Source organism: Podarcis filfolensis, assembly GCF_964270895.1.
Source record: "Podarcis filfolensis genome assembly, chromosome: 16".
NCBI classification, from domain to species: domain Eukaryota; kingdom Metazoa; phylum Chordata; class Lepidosauria; order Squamata; family Lacertidae; genus Podarcis; species Podarcis filfolensis.
The window spans coordinates 24852935-24868222 of record NC_139620.1 but is presented as its reverse complement, the minus strand read 5'-3'; the positions used below and the strand labels follow the sequence as shown (position 1 = coordinate 24868222).

At 46.9% G+C, this 15288-nt stretch overlaps 1 protein-coding gene across 1 annotated transcript in view; it reads left to right on the top strand.

Annotated features, from left to right (window-relative positions):
* The window catches only part of RTN4R (reticulon 4 receptor), a 107954-nt gene extending 93831 nt beyond the window's left edge, over window positions 1–14123 (top strand). The window contains exon 2 of the mRNA XM_083590322.1: window positions 11986–14123. Coding sequence (XP_083446448.1) covers window positions 11986–13418 — 1433 coding nt within the window. The 3' untranslated portion in view covers window positions 13419–14123. The remainder of the gene's footprint in view (window positions 1–11985) is intronic.
* Window positions 14124–15288: the final 1165 nt, after the last annotated feature.

Sequence of the window (15288 nt, the reverse complement as noted above, 5' to 3'; positions counted from 1 at the left end):
ATTTCCACCCAAACCCCTGGAGAGCTGCTGCCAGTCAGTGCAGGTGGACTGATGGGCTGACTCAGCACAGGGCAGATTCCCCTGTTCCTATCTTTTTTTAGTCCATTACTATTATTATTATTTTATTATTATTATTAAATTTATATACCTCTGTATACCCGTAAGTCTCAGGGCAGTTCACAGGATTCAGAACAATGAAGACTAGAACCTTACATTATTTTTAGGGGAAGAAGGAGGTCACAGTGCAATGATTAGAGCTTTGTGCTCAGAGGGTCCTCTGTTCAATTCACAGCACCTCCAGCCATGACCCCTGCCTGAAACCTTGGAGAACAACTGTCAGTGTAAACAATATTGAGCTAGGTGGACCAACGGTGAAGGACCATAGCTGGTAGTAGAGCATCTGTCTTGCATGCAGAAGGTCCCGAAATGGCATCTCCAGGCAAGGCTGGGAGAGACTCCATGACTGAAACCTTGAAGAGCCGCTGCCAGTCCGTGTGGACAATACTGAGCTGGATGGACCATGGGTTTAACTCAGTATAAGGCATCTTCAACAAAGGTCCATATAGTAAAAGCTATGGTTTTCCCAGTAGTGATGTATGGAAGTGAAAGCTGGACCATAAAGAAGGCTGATCACTGAAGAATTGATGCTTTTGAACTATGGTGCTGGAGGAGACTCTTGAGAGTCCCATGGACTGCAAGAAGATCAAACCTCTCCATCCTTAAGGAAATCAGCCCTGAGTGCTCATTGGAAGGACAGATCGTGAAGCTGAGGCTCCAATACTTTGGCCACCGCATGAGAAGAGAAGACTCCCTGGAAAAGACCCTGATGTTGGGGAAGATGGAGGGCACAAGGAGAAGGTGATGACAGAGGATGAGATGGCTGGACAGTGTTCTCGAAGCTACCAACATGAGTCTGACCAAACTGCGGGAGGCACTGGAAGACAGAAGTGCCTGGCGTGCTCTGGTCCAGGGGGTCACGAAGAGTCGGACACGACTAAACAACAACAACAAAGGCATCTTCCCATTTTCCTCTGTTCCTGCTCCAACCATGCGTAGCTCAGGATGGCGATGTTTTGTGCATCTGATGGATTGTAGTTCACTAAAGCTTATTCTTCCACAAAAAATGGAAGTCTTTAAGGTGCCCTAGTCAATCCTCACAGCCTTGCTCATTTGTTCATTTGTTCACTTATTCATTCACTACCATTCTCAGCCCTATCTGGAGACTGGACCTGAGACCTTCTGCATGCAAAGCAGATGTTCTGTCACTGAGCTGTGGCCATTTCCCCATGAATTTGGCAGTCAGTGTGTTCTGTTTTGACGTCTCCTTTTCCCCAGTTTGATTATAGGCTTCAGGCATGACAAGATTTTGGCAGTTTCTCCAACATCCATATGCAAAAAGTGTAATTAATCTCAATTCCCCCCCCCCCCGTCCTCCTTGTTAGTCCAATAAGTTTGGTTGAGTTTGCCTTCCCTCCTGCATCATTCCATGGCAGCCTTGCCAACTGCTTCAGCCAATTGAAGTTCACATGGAAGATTCAGGACAGACCAAAGAAAGGACTTCTTCATGCAGTGTCTAGTTAAACTCTGGAACTCACTCCCACAAGAGGCAGTGAGGGCCACCAACTCAGATGCCTTCAAAAGAGGATTAGACAAATTCCTGGGGGAGAGAGAAGGCCATTGATGGCTATTAGCCACGATGGCTATGCTCCGCCGCCACAGTCAGAGACTATGTTTCTGAATACCAGTTGCTGGAAGCCAAAGGAGGGGAGAGTGTTTTTGTGCCGGGTCCTGCATGCTGGCTTCCCATTGGGGCTTCTGGTTGGCCAATGTGAGAACAGGATGCTGGAACAGATGGTCCACTGTCTTCCAGCAGGATCTTCCTATGTTCTTATTAACTCACTGGATCTAATCTATGACTCTGAATGCAAGTCAGGTAAGAGTTACTGGTGCCATTTTTCTAGAAAAAGAGGTGCTGGAACTCAACATGAATGCCTCCCTTGTTCTCTTATACAGCAGTACCTCGGGTTAAGAACTTAATTCATTCTGGAGGTCCGTTCTTAACCTGAAACTGTTCTTAACCTTTAGCTTTAGCTAATGGGGCCTCCCGCTGCCACCACACCGCCACCGTGCAATTTCTGTTCTCATCCTGAAGCAAAGTTCTTAACCCAAGGTACTATTTCTGGGTCAGCAGAGTCTGTAACCTGAAGCGTCTGTAATCTGAAGCATCTGTAACCTGAGGTACCACTGTACAGTCATACCTCGGAAGTCAAAAGCCTTGTGAGTCAAATGTTTCAGCTCCTGAATGCTGCAGACCCGGAAGTGAGTGTTCCAGTTTGTGAAAGTTCTTTGGAACCCGAACGTCTTTGGCTGCAGGAGCTTCATGCAGCCAATCGGAAGCCGTGCCTTGGTTCCTGAACGTTTTGGAACTCGAATAGACTTCCAGAACGGATTCCATTTGACTTCCAAAGTACGACTGTACTGGCAATGGAGCCAACCTGAATGCTGCCAGAACTGATTTCTGGTGTGTTCCGGCTGAAAAAAAGCCCTATTACCTTTGACTCGACACTGCCTTACTGGCCTTAAAAAGGTAAAGGGACCCCTGACCATTAGGTCCAGTTGTGGCCGCCTCTGGGGTTGCGGCGCTCATCTTGCTTTATTGGCCAAGGGAGCCAGCGTACAGCTTCTGGGTCATGTGGCCAGCATGACTAAGCCGCTTCTGGCGAACCAGAGCACAGAAACGCCGTTTACCTTCCCGCCAGAGCGGTACCTATTTATCTACTTGCACCTTAACCCACATAGCTCAGTATTCTCAGTATTCTCTGCCAGACGCCCCTCTCCATTCCTATCAACTAGCCATCAGCTCCGCTTTGCCCTCTTCCTCGTTCCTCCTTATCCGTAAAAGCCCTTCCCCCCCTCACACAAGGGCCATCTCTCAGCAGAACCACGATCAAAACGTTCAGGGTGTCTCTCAGGTCAAAAGCACCTCTGTAGAAAAACAAGCACTTGACCATCCTGATAACATCCGTTCTCTTGCTGAGATGGGCTTTGAATCGGGTGTTTGCCTCTCCCGTGGCCTTGTTAAAAGCTAGTTTCCTCCTCCAGTCAAAAACGTCGGCACGACCCTTTTGCCATCTCCAAAGTGTTGGATGACTCAGAGAACAGGGAAGCAATTAGAGCGGGTCCATTATCTGCCTTTCCGCTGGTCCCAGCGCGATCACATTGTCAGACACGGCAATTAGAAGGAAAAGACTCTGGAGACCACTAATAGATGCTCCGGTTTTTTTCTTCTTCTCCTTTTCTTTTCAGAGGCCCAAGCAAAATGCAATTTTCTTCCGCTTGCCAAGGCTTGGCCTTCTCCTCACTCCCCCCACCCCAACAACTGCTCGCCTCTCGAATCTATTGATTCGGGGATATGATAATGCAGCCTCCCTTCAGAGCCGGATCAATAATCATTAGAATTCTCTACTGCCTTGGACGTAAAGGGGCTCATAGGCAGCTCAAAGACTTTTGCTGAGTCAAACAGCCTTCTCTTGCCTTTGTCTCTGCGGGGAGGGATAAAAGGCGATCCCGTTTGCTTTGAAACACTTGCGGCCCGCTGCTCTCCACTTTGCCTCGGAGGCCATGGGGAAAATGAACGTCGAGTTTCAGCAGCATGAAGGTGGTGTGTGTTAGATGTTGAAAGGGCTTGTGATTGGGTTCTTTAGGATCTGTGTCTGTGTAGCCAGGGCTGAGTCGTTTTGCCAATTTCACGAGCCTTTTTGGAGGAGGTGGAGTGGGCAGGGTGCTGCAAACATTTTTTTCTGGAGTTGTGGGCAAAGTTGGTAAAAACAAACTAAAGTAAGAAGAGACTCCTGGTTCAGGCCAATGGCCCATCTAGTCCAGCATCCTGTTCTCTCTTTTTTATTTTAAATATTTTTAATTGATTTTAACATATCAATTATAAAATGTACCACGAAACTTATCACTTATACAATCTTTTTTTTTTTACTTCCATCAGCACCTCTGATAATCCACCGTTTTATCTACTTCTTATACATTTCTTAACTTTGTATTGCCTTTAAGTCTCTTAACTAATTATCCTTCCCCTATCTATTTTTGCAATACTTCCAATAATACTCCTCACAGAACTTCTTGCAAACCTACAAACGTCGTCTGATCTTCACAAATACTTTTCAAATAGTCCGTAAATTTACTCCAGTCTTCCGTGAATTTCTGGTCCCGCCGGTTTCGAATCCTTCCTGTTAGTTTATCTAATTCTGCATAGTCCATTAACTTCATCCTCCATTCTTCAATCGTCAGTAATTCTTCTTGCTTCCATTTTTGGGCCAATAATATACTTGCTAGTCCAGTATCCTGTTCTCAGAGTGGCGAAACAGAAGCTCCAAAGCCAGCAAGCAGGACTCAAGCACAGATACCCCAGCTTTGTCGGCGTAGTGTTTTGTCCCTTAGGGATAGCTCAGTCGGTAGAGCATGAGACTGTTAATCTCAGGGTCGTGGGTTTGAACCCCATGTTGGACAAATTCCTGCATTGCAGGGCTTTGGAGCAGATGACACTAGGGGTCCCTTCCAACTCTACTATTCTATGATTCTATGAAGTGGGAAGCCCACAGACAGAACCTGAGCACAAGAGCACACACACACACTCACACCATTCCCAGGGTTTCCAGCAAGTGGTATTCAGCAGCATCACTGCCTCCAACCATGGACACAGATTATAGTCATTGTGGTCAACAGCCATCAATAGCCTCAATAATTTGTCAAATCCTCGTTTAAAACCATCCAAGTTGGTGGCCATCATTGCACCCTGTGGGACAGAGTTCCACAGTTTAACTCTGTACTGCATGTAGAAGGACTTTCTGGCCTGAATCTATGTTAATCTTCATTGGATGCCCCTAGTGTCATAAAAGGAGGAAAAATTCTCTCTTTCTGCTTTCTCCATGGCATGCATAATTGCATAAACTTCAACCATGCTGCCTCTCACCCACCTTTTCTCTAAACTAGAAAGTTCCAAATGCTGCAACTTCCGTAGGGGCGAATGCTGCAACCTCCATAAGGGAGTTTCTCCATTTCCTTGACCATCTTAGTTTCATGTTTGAGATAGAATAGATAGAATTGGCTGAGCTGAAGCCCCACAGATGGGCAGCGTCAGGTGGAGCTTGGGGCAGAAGCGTTGCGTCCTTTGCTGATACCCGGGGCATATGTGTACAAATACCAGGCAGGACCAGGGGCTGGGGTGTGGAGGGTAAACAAAACCTGCCGCGTTTGCCCAACCCCAACTGCTGGGGGGGCATGGAAGGTTCTCAGGACCCTGCTGCATTGCCTGCCCACCTGCCCACCCACCCACCCATGCAGGGGGGAGCCCGGCCGGCCGACACAGCCCTGGGCAGGCACATCCCTCCAGCCATTCAATGAAGGGACTGGGTTCAGGGAATCCGATCCTTTCCATGGTGGCAGCCAAGAAGCAGACAAACCAAAAAGCAGTTCTTACCAAGGAATTTATTCACTATGCACAGAGAGAGATGAAGGAATGCAGTCTACCTAGGATAATGGTGTAGGATAATGGGTAAAGTTTCACCCCATCCATCTCTCCTACTCTACGTCACCCCTGCGTTGGCTGATCTGTGCTTTCTGCCTCTGAGCTTTCTGTTCTACCACCCTCAATGCACGCCTGGTCCTGGCAAAGGGGGGTTGATCAGGAATGCTTTCCAAAGACACTGAGTTTGTCAGCTGCCTCTCCCCTGGTGCTTCTTGTTCCTGCTGTTCCTCTTCCCAGCTTCTCCCCTCTGCAGCCTCTGAACTGTGACCTTCTGCAAACCACTGTTCTAAATCTATACTGTCCTCCTGTTCTCGGGAAGGTTCAGGAGAAGGTTGGGGCAGTCCCCACCATTCCTCCTCAGTCCAGCCCTGGACTGGTGCCTGGGGCTATGGCCCTCACCACGCTATGCCCCTGACTTGCTGCCCTCACAACCCAGAAGTATGAGGAAGTGTGGAACACCTCCCAATCCCTACTGCACCTCACCCGCTTGATACATGATCAGCAGCCATCTAGCTCCAGAATGTTCTCCCCTTTGCACCATATAGATATATATATATCCTTCTGCTGCCTCTCTCACCCAGTAAGAAATAGTGCTGGGCAGAAAGCAGTGCCTGCAATGCTTTAATTTCCCCAGGGATGCCTCCCAGTGTGATACACTCCCAGCAGGGACTTGATGTGCCTTGTGTTATTTTATCCCATTCGATGGGCGGTGATGTGTCAAAAAAAGATGGTGAGCCAGCCAGCAGATGTCACCAGGCAAATCCCTAACCCAGAGCCTCATGGGGGCTGTGCAGAAGCTAATAATATCTGGGACAGATTAGGCATGCGTTCCAGGCAGGTGCCAGCTCTCCCCTGATATCTGATATGGAAGTGTATGGAAGCACATAGATGCTTCGGATTCTGGCAGTTTTATTAAGTGCACCAAGTGAGTTATGATGACAAGATTGCAGTTCCGGTTTAGGTTTCCAGCTTTTGATTACCCCAAAGAGAGAATCTCCCTTCTTCATGGTTATCACCCCCCTGGCACCATTCTCATTCCCCCAATAAAACATTCAAGCCATATCTATAGTATCGACCTAGCAAGCAATAATAAGTTATTGATTGAGATTTATAGCCCGGTTTCTGCCTTGCTCTCCGTAGCATGCAAGAGTATTTCTCTAACACACTCCATTTCGCAACAGTTGGCGTGCATGGGGTTGAGATCCAACATGGAGGAATGGGACTGGTGGATCAGGAAGAGATTAGGAAAGCACAGTCCTTGTTGAGCCTTGGTGACTTTGGGCCAGTCACCATCTCTCCTTTTCAGGGATGATATGTGGGTAACATAGGATGAAACCATTAATTTTATTCCTTCCTTCTGATGCAGGATGCACAGGCATTGGTATGCGACAGGAAGATGTGTTGGTGCTTGCAGGCATCACTGGTGCTTCTGGTGGTACTGCGTTCTCATTGACTCCCAGTACATTTCTGAGCACAATTCAAAGTGTTGGTGCTGACCTTGAAAGCCCTAAACGGCCTTGGCCCAGTATACCTGAAGGAGCATCTCCACCCGCATTGTTCAGTCCAGAAATTGATGTCCAACTCCAAGGGCCTTCTGGCGGTTCCCTCACTGTGAGAAGTGAGGTTACAGGGAACCAGGCAGAGGGCCTTCTCAGTAGTGGCACCCGCCCTGTGGAACACCCTGTCAAAGAAATAAACAACTATCAGACTTTTAGAAGACATCTGAAGGTAGCCCTGTTTAGGGAAGTTTTTAATGTTTGATGTTTGATCGTGTTTTTAATAGTCTGTTGGGAGCCGCCCAGAGTGGCTGGGGAAACCCAGCCCGATGGGTGGGGGATAGATAATAAATTATTATTGATAATATTGTGTCTTTTGGTGCTGCACTGTCCCAATTTTCATCAGAAGAATGTTGGAGGCTATGGCTTCTTGCCCTTGGATGGTGGCCCAGGAGGGGATGTGGGCCTGAGGCTGAGAATTGTTCCCCAGCCCTGCTATATATGGGTAGACAATATGCTTGCAGGCCAGCTGGTCTGTGGGTGGGGTTTGTGGGGCTATTTACGCTACAGGCTCAGCTGCCTGCTTGCCTTGGCACCCACTTAACCGTCCCTGAGGATGGACCAAGGAGGAAATCATCACCTAGGAACCAAAGCAGCAGAGGGAGATGATGAGAATGCCAATGATCATGATGACTGGCGACATCTTTTTTGTTTTGGAAATTTATTTATTGATCCTTATTCAGAGATATACAAAAATGCATGTCTGTTGCAAAGTGTCTTTTTACAATATGCTAACAGCTACTTAGTCTAGAACAAAGGCAGGAAGGAGTAAAGACAAGAAAAAGGAAAACCTCAAGAAAGGGAGAGGAGAGGAGAGGAGAGAGGCGAAAGAAAAGAAAGAGAAGAGGAGAAAGTGTGTGTGTGTGGGGGGAGATTAGAGGAAGATAAGAATAAAATGACTTCCGGCTCACTGTCCAGCAAAAAGTCCATAATGGTGATAATGATGTCTGTCCTACTCAGCAAAGGGACATCTCAGAGGAATCGACAGGCAGTGCTAGGGAAAATGAGTTGATCCAGCTCAGCACTGCCTTCACTGGGGTGGGGAACCTGTGGCCCTCCAGAAGTTCTTGGATCTCAACTCTCAACTTCTATAGCAATTGCTCTTGTTGGCTGGGGATGATGGGAGCTGGAGGCAAGCAGCATCCTTGGTCTACACTGGTGGGCAGCAGATCTCTAACGTTTCAGGCCAGGGACACTCCCAGCCCTACCTGGTCATGCTACTGGGGATTGAACCAGGGACAAAGTAGACACTCCATTACCAAACTATGGTTCTTCTCCTAATCTTCAACTCTTCCCCTAAACTGTAGTACACAGTAAGGTAAAGGTAAAGGGACCCCTGACCATTAGGACCAGTCGTGGCTGACTCTGGGGTTGCGGTGCTCATCTTGCTTTATTGGCCGAGGGAGCCGGCGTACAGCTTCCGGGTCATGTGGCCAGCATGACTAAGCTGCTTCTGGCGAACCAGAGCATTGCACGGAAACGCTGTTTACCTCCCCTCCGAAGCAGTACCTATTTATCCACTTGCACTTTGATGTGCTTTCGAACTGCTAGGTTGGTAGGAGCAGGGACCGAGCAACGGGAGCTCACCCCGTCGTGGGGATTCGAACTGCCGACCTTCTGATCGGCAAGTCCTAGGCTCTGTGGTTTAACCCTCAGCTCCACCCGCGTCCCTTGTAGTACACAGTACCTAATGCATAATTAAAACAAACCATTTTAGACAAAGATTCTCCCTCAACCTAACACCATGGAAACTAATGCTAATATGCCCAGGAACCTCACCAAAATACTGGAGAGGATGCACCTCCACAGGTACATACCTTCACATGTGGTGGGAATGTCCTAAAATCCAACTCTTCTGGACACCAACCATACAAGAAATATGCAAAATAACTAAGCAAGTATTAGAAGTCACCCCAGAACTGGCCCTACTAAGCATCTTCCAAGGCAATAATGGCCACTCACAACACACAGAGCTCATAACCCACCTACTCTCAGCAGCCAGAAACATCATAGCCAGACACTGGAGAGACCTGTCAGGAGTAAGCATGGACCAATGGTATCAAATAGTTTGGGAAACAGCCTTATTAGAAAAACTAACCAACAAACTGAAACTGACACAGGGACAAATAGAAGAAGATGCCTTCACCCCGGTATGGTTCCTCTTTATCACATACACAGCCCAACAAGACAATAACAAGAACCCGCTGACAGCATTCGAATCAATCTGGCTAACCTGATCCAAACACACACACACACACACACACACACACACACACACCACTCCCACATGAAAACAAAGTTCACCCCAGCCAATCACAAACAAACAACCACACCCTAAACCAACTCCAACCTCTTTCACCAGTAAAGGAATACAAGCAAATAGTAAAGAGAACCCACACAAGTGACGCTGACACAAAACCCCACACATACACCAAGTAGAATAGAAGCATTCCCACCCCACCCCATTCACCATTCCCCCCTCCACCTCTTTCCCCCTTTTCTTCCTAATGTAACATTAATGTCTCACAGCAAATGAAACTGATTTGTAGAAAAACGTAGCTTGAAAATAAACCAAGAAATCTTTAATAAAATATATATATTAAAAAAACCACATCATTATGAATTATCTCTGCCAGTCTGGTCCATCCACATTTTGAAGAGGCACCAGGAATCCCTGTCAGATTTGACCTGCACTCCCTCCATTTGGAGGAATTGCCCATCAACCCATCCCATCATCTGGGGAAGTCCAAGCCTCAGGACCCCTTCCTCGGCTTGCGCGTCTTCGGGAAAAGAGTCATCCTCCTTTGTGAAGGATGCTCTTCCATTCTGATGCCTCATTATGCTTTAATGCAAAGTCACAGCTCAGCCACCGAGTTGAGAGAGCCGGGTCGGCTGAGGCAATGAGAGAGAGAGTGCTGGACAAATTGGACAGGCATCTGGAGATCTGGGTCACACCAAGCCAAGGTGAAAGTCACACCTGCTGCAGAGCTGTCTGCCAAAAAGGAGGGCACGAGTTGAATCATAGAATCATAGAATCATAGAGTTGGAAGAGACCACAAGGTGTGCCCTTGCCCCACCTACAATTTCACTGGCAGTCAGTAGTTTGTTGCACCCTGTCCTGCTGCATTATGTCCTGCCATAGGCTTTTGGTACACATTTTGTAAGCACTTTTTGCATTCAATGTGTCTGTTTGTTTAGCAATATTCATATCCCACCTGATTGCAGCAGTTTACTGAAGCAGTTTACAAAAAGAATGAAGCAATGAAATTATTAGTAAAAACAACTGAAGCATTTTTTAAATAAAAATAAAATAAAAATAAAAGCAGCAATAAACTAAAAACACTCCAGCGTTCTAGAATCTGAGTAGGCTTGTTTGAACAAAAATGTTTTTAACGTGGGCTGAAAAGAGTACAGCGAAGACTCAGGGTGTTTCAAAGTGCGGGTGACGCCACACTAAAATATCAATTTCTTATAGATGCAGAATGGATGCAGCATGGCACCTGCAACAGTGCCAGTTCTACATAAAATAAAATATGCACTTAAAAATAATTATATGTAAACCCGCATTTTTCAATGCATTCACCAGTAAAATACATATAATGGGATCTATCTATTTCATAAAATTTATGCCCTGCTTGATTGTAAACAAACAAACAAACCTCAAAGTGAATAGAATAAAGCAATAAAACAGTTAACAAAAATTTGAAACTTTTTTTTTTGAAAAAACAGTTATAAACAAAAAGAAAATATTAAAATACACATCAGCATTTGAGATATTCTACTTATCTGGGTAGGCTGATCTAAACAAAAATGGTTTTAGCAGGTGCTGAAAAGAATACAACGAAGGTGACTGATATCAATAGGCAGGGAGTTCCAGAGTGTGGACACTGCCACACTAAAAGACCAAGTTCTTCCATGTGGATCCTGTATTGGTGCCAGTCCCACAGAGTGAAGTGGCTGAGTGGGCATGTGAGAAGTAAGGTGACCTCGCAGGTAAACTAATCCAATGTTGAGATGCCACCTTATCTCTTATGCACCCAGTAGATCACTGCTGTCTGTGGGAGAGTTCCTCCTGTCAGTTCCAAAGATCTCTGAAGTCCCCATGCAGTAACTCAGAGGAGCAGGGCCTTCAGTGTGGCTGCCCCTATTCCACAGAATAACATTGCTGTTGAGATACAACAGGTGGCCACTATCTGCACTTTCCGGGAACAATTGAAGACCTTTTTGTTGTGTCATGGGATGTTTCCCATGAGTGTCCACTTCTTAGGGTTATAATCTATTTTTAAATGTGTTGGCTGTGTTTGTGCTTTTAGCTGCTTTTGGTTAACTTATATCTCACCTTACCAAACTACGGTTTCCAGAGTTCCCGGGGAAGAAAGATTGATGGTTAAATAGCTCTGAGAACTATAGTTCTTGGTGGGGGGAAAATGGAGATCTCCTAATGTCTCTCAGCACCCATAGCAAACTACAGCTGCCAAGATTCCTTGTCGGAAGCCATGACTGTTTAAAGCGGTATGATACTGCTATGGTGTGGATGCGGCCTACCTGAACTGCTTTTCTTTCTCATCGTTCTTTCTCCCCGCTGCCCCAAATCTACTTTTGACCCAAATCAGGCTAGGACTGGGGGGCAAGGGAAAGGGTACAATGAGCTCCTCTGCTAAGCCTTATTCCTTCCATTCCTTGAGCTGATTCTCAGGCTGGTGGAACAAAAGCAATGCCTATGTTTTCATCAAGGTCATGCACGTTCGCCAAGGTTGTGCAGTTAATGAATTTTCCAAAGGTGCATTTTGAGCTAATGTAGGGGATGCTGGAAAAGAAGGTGCTAATGATCTAATTTGCATATCATTCTCTCTTCTTTTTTCCCCCCCTCCTCCCCTATGGCTGTCCCTCCAGGAAGCAAACTGCTAATTTTGGTGTTGTGCTTGAACTTCCCGTCGGAAGCGGAATCCTGCCCAGGGGCTTGCGTATGCTACAGCGAACCCAAGATCACCATCAGCTGCCAACAGCAAGGACTTGGAGCCATCCCCACCGAAATCCCCATCCAGACTCAGCGTATCTTCCTCCACAGCAACAAGATCACCATGATCCGTTCCACCAGCTTCACTTCCTGCCGGAACATGTCCATCCTCTGGATCCATTCCAACAACATCAGCCTGATAGAACCTGGGGCTTTCTACGGGCTCGACAAGTTGGAGGAGCTGGACCTCAGCGACAACACCAACCTGAGGTCCATCAACCCTTCCACCTTCCAAGGCCTTGTCCACCTCCATACCTTGCACCTTGACCGTTGTGGCCTCCTGGAGCTCTCCACGGGGCTCTTCCGGGGGCTATTCTCTCTGCAGTATCTCTACCTTCAGGACAACAGCCTGCAGAACCTCCTGGACGACACCTTTCTGGATCTTGCTAACCTCACCTATCTGTTTTTGCACGGGAACAGGATAAAGAGTTTGTCGGAAAACGTGTTCCGGGGGTTGATCAACCTGGACCGGCTCCTCTTGCATCAGAACCGGGTCAGTGTCATCCACCCCAGGGCTTTCCATGACTTGGGCAAAGTGATGACCTTGTACCTTTTTAATAACAACCTGACGGTGTTGACGGGAGAGACGATGGCTCCCTTGGTCTCCCTCCAGTATCTCCGCTTGAACGGCAACCAATGGGTTTGCGACTGCCAAGCCCGGTCGCTCTGGGATTGGTTCAAGCAGTTCAAAGGGTCTTCTTCGGAACTTGAGTGCCACCTGCCCGCTCACCTGGCAGGGAGGGACCTCAAACGGCTGCAGAGCGCTGACCTGGAGGGATGCGTCGACTCTTTCAACCAGATCAGAACAAGCGTCTTTAGCACTAAGACCAGGACTGGCAAATTGCCAACTGCCGACCCTCCTCTAAGCCCCCACGATGGTGGGCGGAAATGCTGCCAGCCGGAGATGGATAAGTCTTTTATTTATGAAGCCAAAGCCAAGGCAGGCCCGTCTTCCCACAGCAGCCGGGCCTCCTCCAACAACCCCCTCAAGGATAAGGAAAACATCGCCAAAACTAAGCCCCAGGTGGAGACGGACCCTTCCAAAAACAGCAGCAACAAACAGATCAACGACTCCCCCTTTGGGACCTTCCCCAGTGCAGTGGACCCTCCACTGACCAATTTGAAACCTGAGTTCCTAGGCCCCATCGAACCTTCGACAGTCCCAACCAAAAAGAGGCAGGGGTGTTCGAAAAAGAACAAATCCAGGTCACAGTGTCGCATGGCTCAGCCCACGCAAAGTACCACCTCACGGCTAATCCCCAGCCTATCGATCTCTCTGTTGGTGTGGAGTCTATTCTGGTCCTGTTGAAACGACAGCAACATGTCTCTTGTTTCCCTCCCACCCCTTTCCTCGAGGAGTGATACTTTAATCCCAGGACTTTTGCTTAAAAAAAATAAAACCATAAAAAAATAAAAACATAAAATCACTTCCACAAACAAGAAGAAAGTTAAGCCCAGGGGGTGGGGGAAATACAAAACAAAAACAAAACTTGGTTACACTACGAGTTAACTGGATGCCTTTATAAAAAAACAAAACGTTGTACATAATTTATTTGTTCCTCCTGAAATTTATGTGTTTTAATTTTTAATTATTATTATTATTATTTTTTCGTCCTTGGAACTGCACTTGCCCACGAGAGTCTATAGCCACAGCTGATGGTTAAAAAGGGGAAAAAAGAGAGAGAAAGATTTACCTATGGAAAAAAATAAAATAAAATAGAAAAAAAATAAAAGATGCAAATATGCCATTTTCAAAATGTTTTCCAAAGTGTTACTTGTAATTTGAAACCATCCTTGAATGATGTTGCAAGTACCGGTACCCCCCTACCATTTGAAGAGGTGACGCAACGATTTCATTGCGGCTCCTGCATTTCCGATTCCTGCAATTTAACCATCTTCCCACCTTCATTATTCTGCCATGTTTACAGGGGCATTTGTTAAAGAATGCATCCCTTTTCATCCCCTCGAGACTGCAGTATATATATAAATTATATATATATATAAAAGATATGCATTTTATTTTACTTGTGTACAAGTTCAACAATGACAAAAAAGATATGAAATAAAGGTTTTCTTTTCTTTTTTTGCCCCCTTTACGGTGTCCTCTGCACACAGAGAGATGTGCAAACAGACAAATGTCTCACGTATGTCAATCCTGGGTTCTCCCTTTTTTAGATTTTAGCTCTTGCAGTCACCACCTGAGACGGGCTGTCAGCTGGAAGGGAGGTGATGAATAAGGCATGGAGCTCACCATTATGCAATCTCTAATTGGCAGCAACAAAGGATTTCATCGCACGAAACCCATTGCATTAATGGTACGGTTCCCCTCCTCTCACAAGCTCCCTGCAGTCTCTCCTAGCATCATACATATTTCAGATGGCCCAGAATAGAAAAAGGATGTATAAACCAGGCCCCAAGCCAAGCGAGGAGAGCAGAAAATAAGAATGAAACCTTGAGGATTGACAGGAGTTGTTGGGAAAAAAGGGGAAATTGGGAAGAGGTGTGTGTTCACTGTGCTATCTGCTGAATATTTATATACGCATGTGTTGTGTAGCTGAGTCACGTCTTTTGGCAGGTCTGGGGGATTTTCTTGTGTCAAAATATGCAGAGTTGACGCGCTAGGATTTGCAGCTTTCGCAGAAGAGCTAATCACCTTTGGAGTCTGAACATATTGGAGGCAGCGACGCTTCTGAATGCCCGTTTCTGGAAGCCACAGGAGAGAGCTTTTGTGTTCAGATCCTGCACTTGTGGGTTTTCCTAGCAGCATCTGGCTGGACCATAGCTGTCAACTGTCCCTTATTTGGCGGGAAACTCCCTTATCCCAGTGCCGTGTCCCGCTGCTGTCCCTTATTGATGATGTCCCTTAAATTTCCCTGGTTTCAAAGGAAGCAGCTCCTCTCCCTCCCTCCCTGCTGGCCAGGGAGGAGGGAGGCTCCAACTGTGTTGCTTGGCTGCGTTGCTCACCCAATAAGGAGTCTAAGAATCACTGGGAGCTGGAGCTTGCATGCCTTGCGCCGATCAAATCGGCTGCGTTGCCTGGGGACTCGCCTTTGCTCAGCGCTTCCCAGCAGAGAGGTGACGTGGTTTCTCGCTGCATCCCATTTGCCGGGTTGCTGCGCTGTGGGAACCACCACTTGAGGCTTCGTTTGGCTGCTGGCTGGGCTTTCTGCCTTTGGCTC